The sequence below is a fragment of the Phoca vitulina genome, unplaced genomic scaffold (assembly GCF_004348235.1).
Source record: "Phoca vitulina isolate PV1807 unplaced genomic scaffold, GSC_HSeal_1.0 scaffold37, whole genome shotgun sequence".
Taxonomy (NCBI): Eukaryota; Metazoa; Chordata; class Mammalia; order Carnivora; family Phocidae; genus Phoca; species Phoca vitulina.
Genome location: NW_022589740.1, coordinates 9,567,523 through 9,587,577, shown reverse-complemented (window position 1 = coordinate 9,587,577; position 20,055 = coordinate 9,567,523). Strand labels below are relative to the sequence as shown.

Here is a 20,055-nt window from a genome sequence, read left to right as displayed (position 1 = left end):
ACACTAATGAAATTGTGTAGATTTAAGCAATAATTGCTTAAAATATTCACCGCCCCTTTCTGCTGAGTCAGTTCCTTGGTGAGAAGTATACTTGCCACTCCTATGACCTCTATCCTGTCAATATCATTTGCTTTGGCTGGTGACATGTGAGCAGAAGTTCTGTAAGCCACATCTAAGCAGAAGCTTTAAGAGCTCCCATTGCCAGTTTCACTATCATTTTTTTCCCCCTGCCATACAAAGGGCACGTCCTAGATAGGAGCTGCTCTTGATTCCTATGCAGAGATTCGGGGATTGTTTGTTACCACAGCAAAACAGAGTGAAAGCTGACTAATACACCAGGATATTTGGGAAAGTCTCCAGAACAAGGTGAGTACAGTCTGCGACTGTGTCTTCTCAGGAACCAGAGAATTTTCTCTCCTTCATGAAAGTCCGTTTATTTAGGATCCCTGAATATCTTAAAAATGGAGGAGTATCCGTTTTAATTAATAAAAGAAATATAAAGACCATAAACCATTGGAATTAATGCACTACCACAATTGAGAACAAAATATTTTATTTCTCTCAATAAAACTATAGTTTACAATAGTATTTACTAAATAAATTATATAATTTCTCTTTTACAAGCAATAAACTAAATCACAAATATTTCAAAGACAACGTATGTACACAACATAAGGCCTTTTATAAATAGCTTTGCTTTTCTCATTTCACTAGTAAACAGTGAAAAAATCTTTATAGAAGCTAGTTTTCTATAAAGTATATGCAGACCTATTACACTGATCTTTATATGAAACCAATTTAAACTTTTAAAGACATGGGCTATGATTATAATTTTGCAAAAAAAGAGCAGAATTTATACTTTATTTACCATTTTGCATGGATGGATTTTTAAAAAATAAGCAGATTACATATGTTGCTTATGTATAATCATTGGATGCATGCAAAACGAAATAATGCAAGTGTCAATAGGAAAATAGCACTTCCAAGTCCAAAATGGTGATTGGCAATGGTATAGAAAGCAGCTTAAATAGAGCTCATGCAGTTCTTCACAGTTGAGCAAGCAACAGCAAATGATAGAATAGTGTGGTGTTTTTCACATCACATCTGCTGATCAGCCTATGGACCAAGGCTCCCCTGACACCTTGCAAACTCCTAAATCCAGCTGATTATTACTCTGTGTGCAGCGGGGGTCAGCCAAGTTCCTCTGGGTAATTCCGGAGTGGAGAAAATTCTCATTCCACAACTGTGTTCATGTCTCATGGTCACCGTTTTCACTTACTGGGGAGGGGGGTAAAAAAGAAAGAAAGCAGCTGTTAAGACTACGTTTTGGCATTGACTGATAACTGCTCCTTATGAGTGGGAACACAAATTCATTATTTCTCCTGATGCCTTGTACTCAGGAAATGTACACACAGAAGTGGGGGTGCATTAGGCTCGGGGATCTTCTGCAATGCTTAGTGTAGTACTGCTTCTCTGGTGGATCCATAGCATGTAATTACACCAAGGTGTATCGAGTTCCTCCTACCTCACTGCACTGTGCTAGGGCTCCGAAGGAAACAGTGCAGGCTAAGGTATGCTCCTGACCTCCAAGAGCACAGGGCTTTGAGCATGTGCTGTGGTCTAGCAGGCTTGAGGCTAATCAGAACAACTTGAACATTGTCTTGAACTCATGAACGCTGTGTTCATTTCCAAACACTATCCTTTTGACAGGGGAGTAAAAACACGTCCAGCAAATATTTTTTTAAAAGATTTTAGAGAGAGAGAGAGAGAGAGCACCAGTGGGAGAGGGAGATAGAATCCCAAGTAAACTCCACACTGAGCATGGGGCCAGACACGGGGCTAGATCCCAGGACCCTGGATCACTACCTGAGCAGAAACCAAGAGCTGGACGCTCAACTGACTGAGCCACCCAGGTGCTCACGGCAAATATTTTTTATTATTTATTTATAATCTCTAGACCCAACGTGGGGCTCAAACTCCTGACCCCGACATCAAGAGATGCATGCTCTTCTGACTGAGCCACCCAGATACCCTGTCCAGCAAATATTTAACCTAAAATGGTAGCCATTTAAGGTCAGAGTGTGCTAATTCAACCTGTGACAGTTAAACCAAGCTACATATGGGGAGGCAGTACTATGTTCAGTTTTTAGAGACAGACACAGTGGGCTAAGTCCATTGATTTCCTAATTATTACAGCTCCAGGGCATTAGGCATATTACTGAACCTTTTTTATACCTTGTTTTATCTGTACAAGGGAGTAATAAATCCTACTTTATAGGGTAGTGGTAAGGGATAAACTTTTCTTTGGGGAAATACAGTGTGTGTATCTATGTGAGTGTTGGTATCCACACACACACACACGATATACACAAATTACATATGTATCATTTAGTGCTAGGCATGTGGTCGTATCCTTGCAAGAACTGTCGAGAAGGTTGGAGCTGGAATCACAGAGACTGTGTGGCCCAACACACTCATTTGGAGGCTGAAAAAATGAACACAAAGTTTGAAATGACTCTGCAAATTATTAAGAGACTATGTCAAAGATTCTATTTAAAAATGAGTATTTTATCATGTAATTTAAGCTTAATGAGAGTTGTAATTTTTATTAGTTTCCACTTTGTTTCCTATTAATCTAAGTCAGGAAGGTTTGCCTGCTTAACTGTACAACTTGCTCAAGCTGTCACTCAAATCCTCTTTCAGAAATAGCTCGTGTCTGGTGCCATGAGCTGTAGCACGGGCAAAGCAGAAGCCGCCCACGCTCTCAGGACAGGTGTCCGTAGCGTGGACTTTGCTCAGGCTCAGTCTGATAACTTGGTGTGGTGCATATCAATCAGGGACATAAAAAAATCCACATAAAATGATATGGTCCTACTAATCAGCTTTATAAATCCTTTCTTTTTTCTTTTTTTTTTTTAAAGATTGTATTTTAGAGAGAAAGCACGTGAGCATGGGGAGGGGGGCGAGGGAGCGGGAGAGAGAGAGACCCAAGCAGACTGTGCCAAGTGCAGAGTTCCATGCTCGGCTCGATCTCATGACCCTGAGATCACGACCTGAGCTGAAACCGAGTTGGACATTCAACCGACCGTACCCACCCAGGTGCCCCTGAATCCTTTCTTATAAATAAAAACCAAAAACTGAAAGGTGATAGTTCTGTTCTTGTTCTCTAGATCACAGCTGGAGATCTCTGTCTGGGTTCTAATGTTACACTTGGAGAAGGCCATGACCCAATTAGACCCATGCCTGAGATGACCCACCAGGGAAGGGCTCCAAACCCAAGACCCCATGAAATGGCCAGAAACCTGGGTGTTTTGGTCTAGAAAAGGAGACCTAGAGATGGGGCATAAGAGTTACCTTCCAATATCTGAAGGTTGGCTACTGGGAAGGAAGAGTTGGGTACCAGTTCAGGCCTAGGACACGTCCCCCACAATAGTGGCACAGATGGCATGATTCTGGGGGTGGGGGTTAGAGTATCAGAATGTGTGAAGTGAGTAGCAAAAGCTTCACCCCTCCTAGTCTTTTCCTATCAGGCCCTCTGACCCGCATGTCCTACCCCAGGAACATGAGTCCAGTTTCCCATCTGTTGAGACCAGTGGGTGACAATAAATGGCTCTAAGACCAGAATTGGGACAAACTCATGGAAGCCAGTTTAGCTTCAACCTGGAAGTGTTTTCGGACCAGAGGAAAGACATGAGTAGTCCATGAAGGAGGGGTGGTTGCTGTCGCCGGTCACTGAGGGCTGATGCTGACCAGCTTCTGGGTAGAGCTGAGGCAGGAGACCCAGCATCCAGAACGTGCTCTGTATGTGGCGGACGGTTGAGGGGACTTGGGCAGTCATGGTGGGCTGTGGCAGTGAATCTCAGAGTTCCGTTTCAACCACAGGACTTTATTAAATACCACTGATAAATTTATATCTCCAAATAACTCAGAATATTGTAAAGACTTCCTGTATATAAATTACTCTCTGAAAAAAGTAATATTTGGGTGTTTTTCAAAATGGGTTAAATTGGTAATTTAGTAAAAAAAAAACAAATGAGGCTTTATAATAAAACATACTCTCCTTGTTAAGAAAAAAGGAGTCCTTTCCAGCTGGGGTCATAAAAAATCCTTTATATCCACACTTCGTAAGTTTTTTTTTTTTTTTTTTAAACTGATGATGTAGAAGTTTCTGTAAACTTGTATGAACACCCACTCTCACCTCCAGGGTACAAGAATGTCTACGTGGGGGAAGAACTACCAACTCTCTCTCCATGTTATAATGTAGCCCTGGGATGACATGGTTGGCTACATGAAAGTGTCTGTTTTGCACTAATTTATAACTGTCATAAAATGAGGTGGCCTGACAGGTCTTTAAGTCTGTGTGGAATCTAAAAGCACAGTGTCTCCTTGCTTGGCCACGGTGAGAAGTCTATAGAAAGCAGTTTTATTATCCCCTTACTTAGTAGAAGATGTGCTATAATTTTCCTTCAAATTATAACCCTCCAGTCCTCTATTACCCATCACTGGAGAGACCAAAGCAACAGCCGACTATCCCACCAGGACCTCACGAAGCCCCTGAATTTATTCATCACAGTGGGGTTCCCATGCTGTGTCCCTCCAGCTCCCCAACACGGAGACGGGCTTCTCACCATATCAGTGCCCAAAAGAGTAGCAACTTTTGAGGTGACCTGAGATCTAACCACCCCTGGCCTTGTGGCTTTAGAAACAGAAATGGGAACCGGCGCTTTGGCAAGAGAGCTCAGCCAGATCTCCGAGAAGGGACGACAGACAGGACGTCATTTGAGCTGTCACCATCTGAGCGGCTGGGTGGAGGTGTGCCCGCCGTCTTCTGGCCGCAGTGATGCCAGGGTTTCTGCCCAGAGCACGTGGTGCTTGGAGAGTACAAGATATTTTAAATGCTGAGACCAGACACGACAGGTGTGATAGTAGCTGGTACGAAAAGTAGAAGAGTATTTAGGGACAGACGGCGCCCAATGTAGGATAGTTTGGCTTAGGATTTTTCGACTTTCGGTGGTGTGAAGGTGGTATGCATTCCGTAGAAGCTCAACTTCAAATTCTGAATGGTGCTCTTTGCCTGGGCTAGCACCATGTGGTAGGAGCCTCTCTCGGGATGCTGGGCGGCAAGCCACCTTTCGGTCAGCCCCGCGATCACGGTACAGGTAAAACCGTTCTGTACCCATACGACCATTCAGCTTTTCACGAAATTACATAAACTTAGTGTTAGATGATCTTGCTCGACCGTAGGCTGCTGTCCGTGTCCTGAGCACTTCCAGGCAGGCTGGGCTAAGCCATTATATTCAGTAGGCTGGGTGTCCTAAATGCACTTTCCATTTAGGATATTTTCAACTTAACATGGGTTTATTGGGAAAGAACCCCATCATAAGCCAAGATCTGTATTTCTGTGGCCTAATCCCACAGTGTTACTTATTCCACACATGCGTGTTTATGTCTGGGAGTGCATGAGATGGAAATGTATTTCTATTTCCACTTAAACCCGAGGACTTAATTTTATGATGAAAACTACACAATAATGCCCACATGGGGTCAAAGATTGCAAAGCTTTTTCATAATTAAAATTATGTAAAGCACGAACACAGCGAAAGAAAGGAAAACAGCAAATCAAAAGCAGTCTGTTTCCTAACTAACCAAGAAGCCCTGTCTGAGGTTGGACCACACTGTGCGGGGGGAGGCCTGATACCCCAGGAGGACCCTAAAAGTGGAGCCCTCCAACATGGGCTTCCCAGAGCCATGTGCAGAGGGCATCAAAGTTGAGACACTGCATTTCTGAGGTCTCCTTTCTAGGCTTGTTTCCAAGCCTTATATACAGATTTTTTCCCCAAACTTTTTGCCTGAGAAACACACACACCCACACCCACACACCCACACCCTTAACCTGTTTTTTTTTTGAAATTTTAATTTTTTTTTTTTATTGAAGGACAGTTGACACACGATGTTACATTAGTTCCAGGTATAAAACCTAGTGATTTGACTTGTCTCTACGTTATGCTACGCTCACTGAAGTGTAGTTACCATCTGTCTCCATAAAACGCTATTACATACCACTGACTGTATTCTCCATGTGGTACCTTCTGTCCCCATGCCTTACTCAGTCTGTAACTGGAAGCCTGTGTCTCCCGCTCCCCTTCACTCATTTTGCCCCCTCCCCCACCACCCTTCCCTCTGGCAACCATCAGTTTGCTCTCTGTATTTATGAGTCTATTTCTGCTTTTTGTTGTTTAGATTGCATATACAAGTGAAATCATGTATTTGTCTTTGTCTGACTTCACTTAGCATAGTACCCTTTAGCTCCATCAATATTGTGGCAAATGGCAAGATCTCATTTTTTTTTTTTTTTTTATGTCTGAGTAATAATCCATGGTGTATATGTATCCCGTCTTCTTTATCCATTCATCAGTTGATGGACACTTGAGCTGCTTCCGTATCTTGGGTACTGTAAATAATGCTGCAATAAATACAGGGGCGCATGTACCTTTTAGAATTAGTGTTTTTGTTTTCTTTGGATAAATACGCAGTAGTGGAATTACTGGATCATATGGTATTTCTATTATTAACTTTGTGAGAAACCTCCTTAGTGTTTTCCATAGTGGCTGTTACTGTTTACATTCCCACCAGTAATGCACAAGGGTTCCTTTTTCTCCACGTCCTCGCCAACACTTACTTCTTGACTTTTTGATTCTAGCCATTCTGACAAGTGTGAAGTGATTCCCTGCTGTGGTTTTGATTAGCATTTCCTTGATGATGAGTCTGTTGGCATTGGTATGCCTTCTTTGGAAAAATGTCTACTCAGATTTTCTTTTTTTTTAAAGATTTTATTTATATTTGAAAGAGAGAGAGAATGAGTGCAGCAGAGGGAGCACGAAGGGAGGGGCAGAGGGAGAGGGAGAAGCAGACTCCCCGCCGAGCAGGGAGCCCGATGAGGGGCTCCATCCCAGGACGCTGGGATCATGACCTGAGCCGAAGGCAGACGCTTAACGACTGAGCCACCCAGGCGCCCCCAGATTTTATTTTTAAATCAGACTGTGTGTGTATGTGTTGAATTGTATAAATTCTTTATTTTGGATACTACCTCTTATGGGATATATTGATTGCAAATATCTTCCCTTGTTCAGTGGGTTGCCTTTATCATTTTGTTGATGGTTTGCTTTGCTGTGGAGAAGCTTTTCATTTTGGTGTAGTCCCAGTAGTTAATTTTGGCGTTTGTTTCCCTTGACTGAGGAGACCTACCTAGAAAAACGTTCCATAGCCAATGTCAAAGAAATTACTGCCTTTGCTTTTTTTAAGGGATTTATATGGTTTTACATCTCACATTTTGGTTTTTAATCCACTTTGAGTTTATTTTCTGTGTATGGCGTGAGAAAGTGGTCCAGTTTCATTCTTTGGCTGTAGCTGTCCAGTTTTCCCAGCACCACTGATCAAAGAGAGTATCTTTTCCCCATTGTATATTCTTGCCTTCTCTGTCATAGATTAATGGACCATCACTGTGTGGTTTTATTTATGGGCTCTCTTCCACTGATCTGTGCATCTATTTCTATGACAATACTATACGTGTTCGTTACTATAGCTTTGCAATAGATCCTAAAATCTAGGATTGTGATACCTCCAGTTTTCTTCTTCCTTAAGACTGTTTTGGGTATTTCAGGGTCTTTTGTGCTTCCATACAAATTTTAGTATTATTGTCCTAGCTCTGTGAAAAATGCTGTTGGTGTTTTGATAGGGATTGAACTGAACTTGTACATTGCTTTGGGTAGTATGAACATTTTAACAATATTAATTCTTCCAATCCAAGAGCATGGACTATTATTTTCATTTGTGTCATCTTCAATTTCTCTTATCAGTGTTATGTAGTTTGCAGAGTATGGGCCTTTTACCTCCTTAAACTTATTCCTAGGTATTTTATTACTTGTGGTGCAAATATAAATGGAGTTACTTTCTTAATGTCTCTTTGTACTACTTGGTTATTAGTGTCTAGAAACTCAACTGATTTCTGTGTATTTTGTGTCCTGTAACTTCACTGACATCACTTATTAGTTCTAATAGTTTTTTGGTGGAGTCTTCAGGGTTTTCTATGGTTTTCTATGTATAGTATCATCTGCAAATAGTGACAGTTTTCTTACCAATTCTGATGCCTTTTATTTCTTGTCTGATTGCTGTGGCTACAAACTCCAGGCTTGGTTTGTTCTTTTTTCTAGTTACTTTAAGTGTAAGGTTAGTTTTTTTTATTTTTATTTTTTGAGATACTTTCTCTTGAGAAAGGTATCAGTATAAATTTTCCTCTTAGAAATGCTTTAGTTGGGGCGCCTGGGTGGCTCAGCCATTAAGCGTCTGCCTTCGGCTCAGGTCATGATCCCAGGGTCCTGGGATCAAGCCCCACATCGGGCTCCCTGATCGGCGGGAAGCCTGCTTCTCCCTCTCCCACTCCCCCTGCTTGTGTTCCTTCTCTCGCTGTGTCTCTCTCTGTCAAATAAATAAAATCTTTAAAAAAAAAAAAGAGAAATGCTTTAGTTGTGTCCCAAAGATTTTGGACTGTTGTTTTTAGTTTCTTTTGTCTCCATGTATTTTTTTCAATTTCCTTTTTCATTTCTTTGTTGACCCATTGGCTATTTAGTAGCATGGTGTTTAGCCTCCAAGTGTTTGTGTTTTTTCCAATTTTTTTCCTTTTGATTGATAACTAGTTTCATTCCATTGTGATTGGAGAATATGCATATGATTTCAGTCTTTTTAAATTTATTGAAATTTGTTTTGTGGCCTAACATGTGATATGTCCTGGAGAATGTTCCACGTGCATTTGAAAATAATGTATTCAGTTGGTTTTGCATGGAATGTTCCATATATATGCAGGTCTATCTGGTTGTGTGTGTGTGTGTGTTTTTTTTTTTTTAAGATTTTATTTATTTATTTGAGAGAGAGCAAGCAGGGGGAGTGGCAAAGGGAGAGGGAGAAGCAGACTCCCCACTGAGCAGGGAGCCTGACACGGGGCTTGACATGCAGCTTGATCCCAGGACCCCAAGACCATGACCTGAGCTGAAATCAAGAGCCCAAAGGTTAACCGACTGAGCCACCCAGGGGGCCCCTACAGTCTTTCTTTTAAAGTCTATTTATTTTGTTTAAGTATTGCTATCCTGGCTTTTTTCTCCCACTTGCATCTGCATGGAACATAATTTTTTCCATCCCTTCACTTTTGGTCTATCTGTGTCTTTAGGTCTGAAGTGAGTGTTTTTTAGGCAGCATAGAAATAGGTCTTGATTTTTTATGCATTCTGCTGTCTCATGTTTTTTGATTAAATATAAATCATCTAAATGCTCCAACATAATTACTGATAGGTATGTACTACTGCCATTTTGTTAAGTGTCTAAACCTACATTTAAAAGATGTATTTAGTCAATAAAATTTTGTAAGAGCTGGAATGTGGTGGCCAGGCAGAGCTTCGCAATTGTCAGATTGGCCAATATGAACAGCACTAAAAAATGGCCACGAAGTCTCCATGTTCTGTGAGCCCTTGGGGTGATGTTCTTTTTAAACTCTATCTACCTTAGGTATAGGCCAAGGGCTCCATGGTTTTCCTGTATGGTATCCAAATGCATCCTCACTTTGGTTTCAGAATGAAATTTTTTTTTTTTAATATTGTATTTATTTATTTGAGAGAGAGAGGTTGAGAGCCCACAGAGGGGGAGTGAGAGGGAGAAGCAGATTTCCCACTGAGCAGAGAGCCTGACACGGGGGCTCCATCCCAGGAGCCTGAGATCATGACCTGAGCCGAAGGCAGATACCCAACAGACTCAGCCACCCAGGTGCCCCTCAGATTGAAATTCTCATCCATTACACATGTGAGGAAAGCACTGATTTTTTTTTTCTTTCCAGGCTTACATAGGTAATAATCCCCTATTTCCTTTTTCTACACCAAGCCCCTATTTCCATCAGCAATTTCTGAATTCTGTTTACCTCAGCCCTGCTCTGTTTCCTTTCTATTATCTATTCTTAGTCTCCTGGCTGATGTTCCTTCTATAGCCATGACAGCACAGCACCTAGTCCTGCCTCGCTGCACTCACTGTGGCCAAAACACACAGCGTCACCACCTACACGTACATAAAGGCTTCACAATGCCTCATCCTAATCTCATCTCCATGGCTCTGGGGTCCCCTCCATCTCTCAATCGGGGTTCACCAGATTGACTTCTCAGAACTCCCTGAATTTCAAACACAAAACAGCCACTACTGGACTCTGGGAAGTTTTGAATCTTTTTTCTTCTTTTAGCTGAGGCTCTATATTTGCATTTTACTGTATTCCTCCCTACCTCATGTTGGGGGTTACTTCCCAAGGCACAAGCACTAGAAGACAGATAGGAGGGGGGGATTTCTCTTAGTCCAGTCGCTGCAGGAATATAAAAGCTCACCGTTTTCCTGGAGGTGAAATGAAGGTTCAGACTAGCGCTCCAGAAGTGAGGACCTGGCACATGAAGAGGTCCCATCACGCACTGCTGTGCCATTTCATAGATGGAAGGAACCTTAGAGAAGCTAGGGTCCAAGCTGCCTACCTTGACACTTAAAAAATTTTTTTAGGCTTGGAATCAGAGGTGAAAATACTTTTCTGAGAACCAGGAACTGTAGGCGTTGAACCAAGAACCCATGAGGCAGAATGTGAAATTTGGAATGTCCTTGAAGGGTATATCCAGTTTGGATGAGAACCACCATGTTGTGCCCAGTCTGGCAGAACGTGTGCTGAAATTTGAGCTCTTGGCAGCACAGGGAGTACTGGGCCTCGTGCCCACGATTAAATGGCCTATCAAAGAATTCCATACCAAGCAGCAGATAGATGACAGGTGTACTTGGAGATGTTGTGGGTTAGGTTCCAGATCATCACAATGAAGTGCATACTGAAACAGGCAAATGAATCTTTCGGTGTTGCAGTGCATATCAAAGTTATGTTTAGACTATACTGTAGTCTGCTACGTGTGCAACAGGACTATGTCTAAAGAACAATGAACATGCTTTATTGCCAAGGAAGGGCTAACCATCATCTCAGCTTTCAGCAAACTGTAATCTCTTTGCTGGTGGGGGGTCTTGCCTTGATGTTGATGATGGCTGACTGATCAGAGTGCTGGTTGCTGAAGGTTGGGGAGACTGTGGCAATTTCTTAAAATAAGACAGCAATGAAGCTTGCTGCATTGATCGACTCTTGCTTTCATGAATCATTTCTCTGTAGGATGCGATGCTGTTGGGTAGCATTTTACCCACAGTAGAACTTCTTTCAAAATTGTGGTCAATCCTCTCAAACCCTGCTGATGCTCTATCAACTAAGTGTGTGTAATAGTTGAAATTCTTTGCCGTCATTTCAACAATCTTCATAGTATCTTCGCCAGGAATAGATTCCATCTCAAGAAACCATTTTCTTTATCTACAAGAAACAACTCATCTGTTCAGGTTATATCATGGGATTGCAGCAATTCGGTCCCATCTTCAGGCTCTCCTGCTAGTTTTCTTGCTCTTTGCACCACATTTGCAGTTATGTCCTCCACTGAAGTCTTGAATCTCTCAAAGTCATCCATAAGGATTGGAATCAACTTCTTCCAAACTCTTATTCATGTTGATATTTTGACCTCTTCCCATGAATTACGAATGTTCTTTATGACATCTAGGATAGTAAATCCTTTCCAGAACATTTTCAATTTACTCTGCCCTGATCCATCAGAGGAATCACGATGTTTGGCAGCTATGGCCTTAAGAAATGTATTTCTTAAGACTTGAAAGTCACAATGACTCCTTGCTTCATGGGCTCCAGAATGGATGTTTTGTTAGCAGGCTCGAAAACAACAGTTTCACTGTACATCTCCATCAGAGCTGTTGGGTGACTGGGTGCATTGTCCAGGAACAGCAGTATTTTGAAGGGAATATTGTTTTCTGAGCAGTAGGTCTCAACAGTGGGCTTGAAATACTCAGTAAACCATGTTGGAAACAGAGGTGCGGTCATCTAGGCTTTGTTCCATCTACAAGAGCACAGGAAGAGTAGGATTTGCATAATTCTTAAGGGCCCTGGGATTTTCAGAATGGTAAATGAGCACCACCTTCAACTTAAAGTCACGTTAGCCCCTACTAGCCTCTACCAAGAGGGGCAGCCTGTCCTTTGAAGCTTTCAGGGCAGGCTTTGAGTCCTCCAGCTATGTAAGTCCTAGATGGTATCTTCTTCAGATATAAGACTTGTGTCTACACTGAAAATCTGTTGGTCAGTGTAGCTGCCTTCATTAATGATCTTAGCTAGATTCTCTGGATCACTGGCTGCAACTCCTACATCAGCCCTTGGTGCTTCGCCTTACACGTTCATGTCATGGACATGGCTTCCTTCCTTAAACCTCATGAACCAACCCCCTGCTAGCTGCAGACTTTTCTTCTGCAGCTTCCTTACCTCTCAGCCTTCACAGAATTGGAGAGAGTTAGGGCCTTGCTGGGGATTACACTTTGGCTCAAGGAATTGTTATGGCTGGTTTGGTCTTCTATCCAGACCACTAGAACTTTCTTCCTATGAGCAATAAGGCCGTTTCACTTTCTTATCATTTCTGTATTCACTGGAGTAGGGCTTTCAGTTTCGTTCAAGAGCCTTTCCTTTGCATTCACATCTTGGCTAACTGTTGGGTGTAAGAGGCCTAGCTTATGGTCCATCTCTATTTCCAAAATGCTTTCCTTGTTAAGCTTAATCACTTCTGGCTTTTGATTTAAAGTGAGAGACCTGAGACGCTTCCTTTTTCTTGAACACTTAGAGGCCCTTGTAGGGTTATTAACTGGCCTAATTTCAATATTGTGATGTGCCAGGGAATAGGAGGGCCTGAGGAGAAGGAAAGAGATGGGGAAACGGCCACGGGGTGGGGCAGTCAGAACACACATTTATTAAGTTGGCTGTCTTATGTAGGTGTGGTTTGTGGCTCCCCAAACTATTAGAGATCACTAAAACAAATATAATAATGAAAAAGTTTGAAATGTTATAAAAATTACCAGATTGAGACACACAGACACAAAGTCAGCAAACGCTGTTGGAAAAATGGCGCCGAAAGACTTGCTCAACACGGAGTTGCCACAAACCTGGAACTGGTAAAACATGCAGTAAAAAGAGGCGTGCCTACAATGATGAGAAGAGACTCAGGAAAAAAGCTGGCACTCATTGTAGATGTCTCACGGGAATGAAGATTATGGCCTTTCATTTTTTAAACTCTTAGTGCAGCAGTGATGTTTTAACACAGTTCCCTACCTGATTAATTTGTTTCCCAAAAGCCCAAGAGAAGCCTGAGGGCATCAATGATGTGTATGGGCTGACAATTCCACAGCGGACTTTCCAGCACTCAAGTGACTTCTGCTAATTATAAATCTGAGTGGTTATCTTGTCACCTGATATATCCTATAATCCTGGAGCTACAACAGAATTCACTCTGACCCCTGCTTACGCTTCAGTTGGAAAATGTTGGGGGTGGGAATAGAATCTTGGTTTCATTTGAAAAGGAGCACTGCCTTTGGATGAGAACACTGGGTTCTCTTCCACTTAGACAGAAGGAAAACAGAAAGAGGCCAGAGGCCCCTGGCCTCGGGTCAGAGGGTAGGAACTAGAAGCTATACTCCGATCAAGACTTTGTCTCAGCACTTCTATTGGTACCATTTTCTTTACAAAAAGACACTGTAGCCATAATGGGTTGAGTTGTAGCTTTCTGAAATTGCTATGTTGAAGTCCTAATCCCCAGGACCTCACAATGTGACCCTATTTGGAGGCAGGGTGTTTACAGAGATAATTAGGTTAAAATAAAGTCAGGAGGGTGAGCCCTAATCCAGTATGGTGGGTGTCTTTACCAAAAGGGGAAATTTGGACACATACAGGGAAGTCCATGTGAAGACACAGGGAGAAGACCATTCTCTACAAGCCAAGGTGAGGGGCCTGGAACACCTCCTTCCCCCAAGGCCCTCAGAAGGAACCAACCCTGCCAACACCTTGACCTCTGGCTTCTGGCCTCCAGAGCTGTGAGATAATAAACTTCCATTGTCTAAGCCACCTAGTTGGTGGTACTTTGTTACGACAGCCCTGGGAAACTAAGATAGCAGCCATTACTGGGATTTAGAAAGTGTTGTTGTTGTTGTTGTTTTTTTTAAATTAAAATATCTGATTTTTAAAACACTTATTCCTATTCCTTACTTGGGGTTACCTCAAAATACACAGGCACCCAGGAGTTGAGAGGCTGTAAGGACGACCTGTCAGAGATTCAAAGTGAAGAAAAGGATTTCTCCACCTTGTATTTGTTGATACTTCGTTAAGGTTGCTGCTCAAACGGTAAAAAGAGCATTTTCTCTGTTGAATCCCTGAACTGCTAAGGGGCCTTTCCACGAAGCTCGAGTAGGATGGACCTTGACAGCGGAGGAGGGCGTGCTCAGATCCTAGGGAAGACGGGCACCTGCATCTTGGCACCTGATCGTTAGCAATAGCCTCCGGTCCGACTGGAAGGGTGGCAGGTGCTGGGCCTGTCCCAGGGAGCTACCGTGGACACCTGCAGGGTGTGGCCCTGCCGCACGTGCACGCACAGCACTGAGTCTGTGAGAAAGTCCACGGGGTGGAAACAGTCCAGCGACCGGCACACTTGCTCTTCAGTCGGTTTCAATTCAAGGACTTCCGCCACTCCTGCTCCCCCGCGGGCAGAGGCGCCTTTCTGCCAGTAGGTGGCAGTAGGGGTCACCAAAAGCAGGAACACCGTCAAAATCTCGGTTCATACAAGGGTGTGGGGTAGCTTTGCCTGGTGTTACAAGGAGAAGGGAGGACACACAGAGGAGAAGGCCACGTGAAGACACAGGCAGGGATTAGTGCTGCAAGGCTAAGAATGCCAAGGAACACACCAGCCACCAGAAGCTGGAAGAAGCCAGCGAAGATCTCCTCCTAGCGCCTTCAGGTGGAGCCTGGCCCTGCTGACACCTTGATCCGGACTTCTGGCCTCCAACTGTGACACAATACACTCGTGTTTAAGCCACCTAGATCCGGGGACTTTGTGTTCGGCCAGCGCTTGGAAACTAACACAGGTAGAGACAAAAGCAAGGGAGGCCAAGCCCTCAGATCTCCCCTCCTGGGTCCTCCTCATCCCACTCACCACACCCAGGGAGGCCTTGTGTTTTTATTAAGTGTGTAATACYTACAACCTTCTCCTTCTACCAGATTTTCCCATTCCGTTTCAGATCCCACAAGAGCGAGCAGTAGGGATGAGGACAGCCCTGTTCCCATTCCTTCTCAGATCCCTCAAGAGCGAGCAGTAGGGATGAGGACAGCCCTGTTCCCATTCCTTCTCAGATCCCTCAAGAGCGAAGAGTAGGGACGAGGACAGCCCTGTCCACGGGTAGGATTTAAGCCTGGTTTCCCTAAACTTCCCGTTTTGTTCCTAACGAGGCTCATGCTGAGCTTGCGATTTGTTTCCTGTAGGCTCAGTGCCTGGTGGTCCCTAAGGTCACACCATGACAGACTGCTGTTCCTCACATGCTTTTTTCCCAAGAGCCGGAAAGGCTCAGGAGACCAGTAAACATTGGCTCCTGATGACAAGGGAGAATACGGAAACGGAGAGCTGAGACAGAAGCGAGATTCTGGAGGGAGTGGGGGAGAAGGGAAGTCCGTGCCAGGAGGCAAAGGTGGAGAAATGAGGACCCCCTCCCCCCCAGTCAGTAGGAGACTGAGGCAAGCTCACGTGCAGAGCTGACCTGGAAGAAGGCAGCCATCACGGTGGCCTGTGAGGCCAGGAGTCACTGTAAAGCTAGGACCCGACAACAACAAAAAGCCTACCCTAGCCCCGCAAGCTGTCACTCAATGGCTAATTCTGGGCGTAATTTAACTGAGAAGCCAGGAGGCCTGGCTAACTCCAATTCCCTTAGCTAATCCTCACACAGTAGTTTAACACTGTTGGTTTTAAAAACAATCCTATGGGTGACCTGCTATCATAGACTGCTGGTTTGCCTCGTTAATTTGAAAGCTTGTGTTAGTATGGGAATCACTTGTGGGTGCCATGGGGCCAGACAGTGGGATCCATTTTTTCCACTCATCCACATGTCTTAGAAATAATATTTGGTCAATGACTTAAGAGGGCCAAGCACTTCTGTAGATAAAAGGTCCTATTTTGCTCTTCCTGAAATCTCTCCATTTCTTACCAATGTGCTCAATATGGTGGAAGGAAACGGCATTCTGCTTGAACGCCTTACAAGCCAAAGGCAGTGATTTGCTCTCCTCCTCCTCTGCTCTCACTAAAATCTACCACAACCCAAGCAGTGTCTTTGGCAGATGGGGATTCTAGCTCTCTGCTGAGAAGCAATAGAATTGCCCCTGTTTCAAATCAACACCCCTCGCAGCATCCAATCTGGCTCAAACAGGAGTGATTAAAGGACCCGATACTCTGCATACAAGTCTTTAAGCTCAATGCCAGTGGAGTCCAATCCACAAATGCAGTTTCTCCTGCCAAAAAGTTCCAGTGGGTTTTCTAAGACCCCCGTGACCTAATTTAAAGTGTTTTCCTTCTTTTTCTCAGGCTTTTCTCATACATAATGCTATGATAAGCTGTTAATTCAATCATTTTCACTTCTCTGCCACCCTTGGTCCTGTGATCAAAGAGCATTATTAGCCACCCTAAAGACCCGTTAAATAATCAAGCGGTCCACCGCTACACACCAGAGCATTAATCTCCAGCGCAGGCATGGCTAAGAAGTGGCTTAGCTGTTTCTTCTCCTTCGCCCACAGCTATTTTTGGACTTCAAATGGCTGTCTTGCAGAGACACCTATCTGGATGAAAGTACCGATTAGTGAGAGGATGTTAATAGGGAAAGTGTAAAAAAAGAAAAGGGTATAACCTTCAGACTAAAGAAAGTCATTGTTTAATGGCAGCCGTCTCTCAAACTTCTGTGTTAGGAAAAAAGGGACTGCATTATCTCCCACTTACCCAGTGGCTCCCGGCTAGTCATCCCCATAACATTGCCCAGCTGCGTTTTGCTGGTGGTTGCTCTTCCCCTTGAGAGAAGACTGCATTCTACTTCCGGCAGATGTAACTACCTTAGGAATTGGAGTAACAGTGAAGGTGCCAGCCTCAGTGTTCACACGGGGGCATCTGGCTCTCTTGTGAGCCCGGCATGATTGCCCCTTCTCAGTCAGCAGAACCTGCTCATCCCTGCTGAAGCCTTTTAAATACCCTAATCTGTGCCATCAACTCAAAATTCAATGGAAAACGCATCTTTGGTCACTGGATAAACCGTCTTCAGAAACCCCTCCCCCCCGCCTTGATTTGAATATTGGCAGATGAATCAGCCCGGAACTCTCTAGAGTGAAGGTGAATGGCCTTTTCATTTTTTTTTTTTTAAGATTTTGTGTATTTATTTGACAGAGACAGTGAGCACAAGCAAGAGAAGTGGCAGGCAGAGAGAGAAGCAGACTCCCCACTGAGCAAGAAGCCCGATGTGGGGCTCGATCCCACGACCCTGGGATCATGACCTGAGCCGAAGGCAGACGCTTAACCGACTGAGCCACCCGGGCGCCCCTGAAGGATGATAGCTAGGAACACGGAACCCGAACCCAATGCTTTCTTTACTAAGGGTAATGGAACAATTAGCTGCCTTTTAAGGTAAACTATGCTTTCAGTTTCATGTCAAATTACAGCAGAAAGCAGGATAGCCAACCTAACTGATATGTGCATCATGTGGGTGGATCCCTAAAAGGAAATATCGTATGTTATCTGGTGTGCATACATTATTTGGGTTTAAATCCTGTATATTTTTAAAGGGATATGGGCAGAATTCTATATTAGTATACAAATAATAGCACTGGGGGATTGAGTGAGATCTACTAGAGAAACCCTGTATCTTAAAGGAGAAGAAGCGTTACAAGAGAAACCAGACTATGTCTTGTTACAATTCTGAACACAATGTCCCCACAGAAGCCTCCAGCTGCCCTTCAAGAGAGGATGCCTTTGATGAAGAGGATTCTAATTAGGTCCACAGGAAGGCAAGACAAAGGTTTTCCTTTCTCCTGCTTATCTTTTCCATTCACTCTTCCACAGTAGAGAGGCAAATGAAAATAGTGAAGGGAGGGCAATGAGCTACGTCCTTTCAGAACTGGAAGAGCAAGGAAAATAAAAAAAAAATCCAGCGTGAAAACACACCCTGGAATTACAAATTCATGGTGCAGAACTTCCTAGATGTACTGTGAAGAAATTTAAATACCGTGAAGGTTTAGGATAGAGGAGGACGGGATGACACAGCAGAATTTGGGCAAAGAACTATAGCTACTCTGGTCAAATCTTCTTTTAGTGTAACTCCATGGAATTTAGAGGAAGCCCCAGCAGGCTCGAGCTAGCAGAGGTCTTAGAGGTGATGGAATGATCCATTTTATAGATGAGAAAATGGAGGCCCTGAATGGGTGGTCAATTCAAGGTCAATGATTAACAAGAGGCAGAAATAGCCATAGAACCCAGCTTCCTCCTTCTGTGGGATTAATTTATGCCCCGTGTGGTTCTGCAGCAGAGGAAGGGGCTAAGTGAAGGCCCTAGAACAAGTGGGTGAGAGACCATTGCTGGGGATCCATCAGGTCTCCGTTAAGGATATGAAGATGTCATCTGTCCTTTCATTCCCAGGGCCTCTCATGGGCACACAGTGTTGGTAAAGGACGTGCCCTATCACAACAGACTGACCTAAGAACAGACCTGAGAAGCTACCCTCTTCTATTAAGCCAGATGCTAGGGATTTTAAAAGATCTAAAATAATGTCACTCTTCTCAACACTAATAGTTATTTTGAATGAATTAATGATTACATATTGAACTGAATAAATACTAAATTTTCTCATTTTTAAAAATCTTGATAGATGGAATTCACATACACAGAAACTCTGGGGTCCCCAAGACTTTTGAAGATGTACTGGTATCAAAAGATTTAAAGAACTGTTGGGCTAGAACACTGAAAACCAGAACCTTGCACACACTGTTCTCAACATAAGTCCCCCCGCCTCGGTGGGTCCATCCCTCACCTTCCCGAGGAACAGGATTCCAACAGCGTGGCTGGGAGACCCAGACAGAGAGCCGGTGCCAAAGCCACAGGGACGGGTGCTCACGGGGTTGGGTTTGGGGGGGGCAGAGCATAGGGAGCGGGAGGTGAATTTCCACCCTGCCCTTTACCAGCTCTGAGAACTAGCAGAAGGGAACCTCCGTGTCTTTACCTGTACGGAGACCAACCTAAGCCCTACCTGCCTGGGGCCTCTCGTGGGGGGAAAGCCCGGGGACACCGGCTGGAGGCACATGGTGGGCGCACTGTGGCTCCTCGTTACTGTTCAAAATCCCGTGCTCTCCAAGCAGCAGCGAACTGTTCCTTTTACAGCATTCTTGAATGTTCACATTCCATATTGAAATGTAAAACGAGCCCATGTTTATTCACCCAAATTTGTCCCTGTATTCTCTTTCCTCTGTGTTCCTTGCACGTTGCCTTGTGTGATTTTGGACCAATCCTTTAACTTCTCGGAATCTAATTTCTCTCTGGCAAAGGCAGCGTGATTCCTAAAGCAGAAAGCGCAGCTCAGTCATTAAGAGCGGGCCTGGGGCTCGGCTCGGCTGGTTTGAATCCCAGCTCTGACCGGTTACTTGCTGCATCACCTGGGGCAAGTGGCTAATCGCCCTGGGCGTCCATTTCCTTTCCGTAAAATGGAGCTCCATCCGCTTCAGAGCGGGTTGTGGGGATTAAATGGCTTAAGACGAAGTATTTAGGACCACCAGGCTTGTAGGAAACAGGAAAAATGCTAAATAGCTTATCGTGAGTAGCTACAAAACAAGATTAGGCTCGATCAGCTTTTCACCAAGCTTGGTGAGAATTTCTGCTGCCTTGTTACCTTCTCTGCTGCTCGACTCCTCTCGCCTCCCAGACTTGTGAACCACAACAGCCCAGTGCCGGGAAGGCTGGGCAGAGGACCATCCCCACTGCCTCCTTCAGTTCTCAACTCCCAGCTTCCTTCATTTCGAACTGGTGCTCAGAGTGCTTTCAGTCACCGACAGTGAAGACTGGGGCTTTTC

The 20,055-nt window shown here is 44.0% G+C and overlaps 1 protein-coding gene across 7 annotated transcripts in view; it reads right to left on the bottom strand.

Moving 5' to 3' along the window:
- Positions 1-543: 543 nt before the first annotated feature.
- PIP5K1B (phosphatidylinositol-4-phosphate 5-kinase type 1 beta) overlaps positions 544-20,055 on the bottom strand; it is a 297,690-nt gene continuing 278,178 nt past the window's right edge. For 4 of the 7 annotated variants that reach the window (XM_032427595.1, XM_032427594.1, XM_032427592.1 and 1 more), the window contains one exon: positions 9,884-12,001. In XM_032427595.1, the coding sequence (XP_032283486.1) occupies positions 11,951-12,001 (51 nt within the window). In that variant the 3' untranslated portion in view covers positions 9,884-11,950. Of the gene's footprint in view, positions 1,279-9,882; positions 12,002-20,055 lie in introns of those variants that run through there. The other 3 variants (XM_032427598.1, XM_032427599.1, XM_032427597.1) reach the window with 2 other exon arrangements.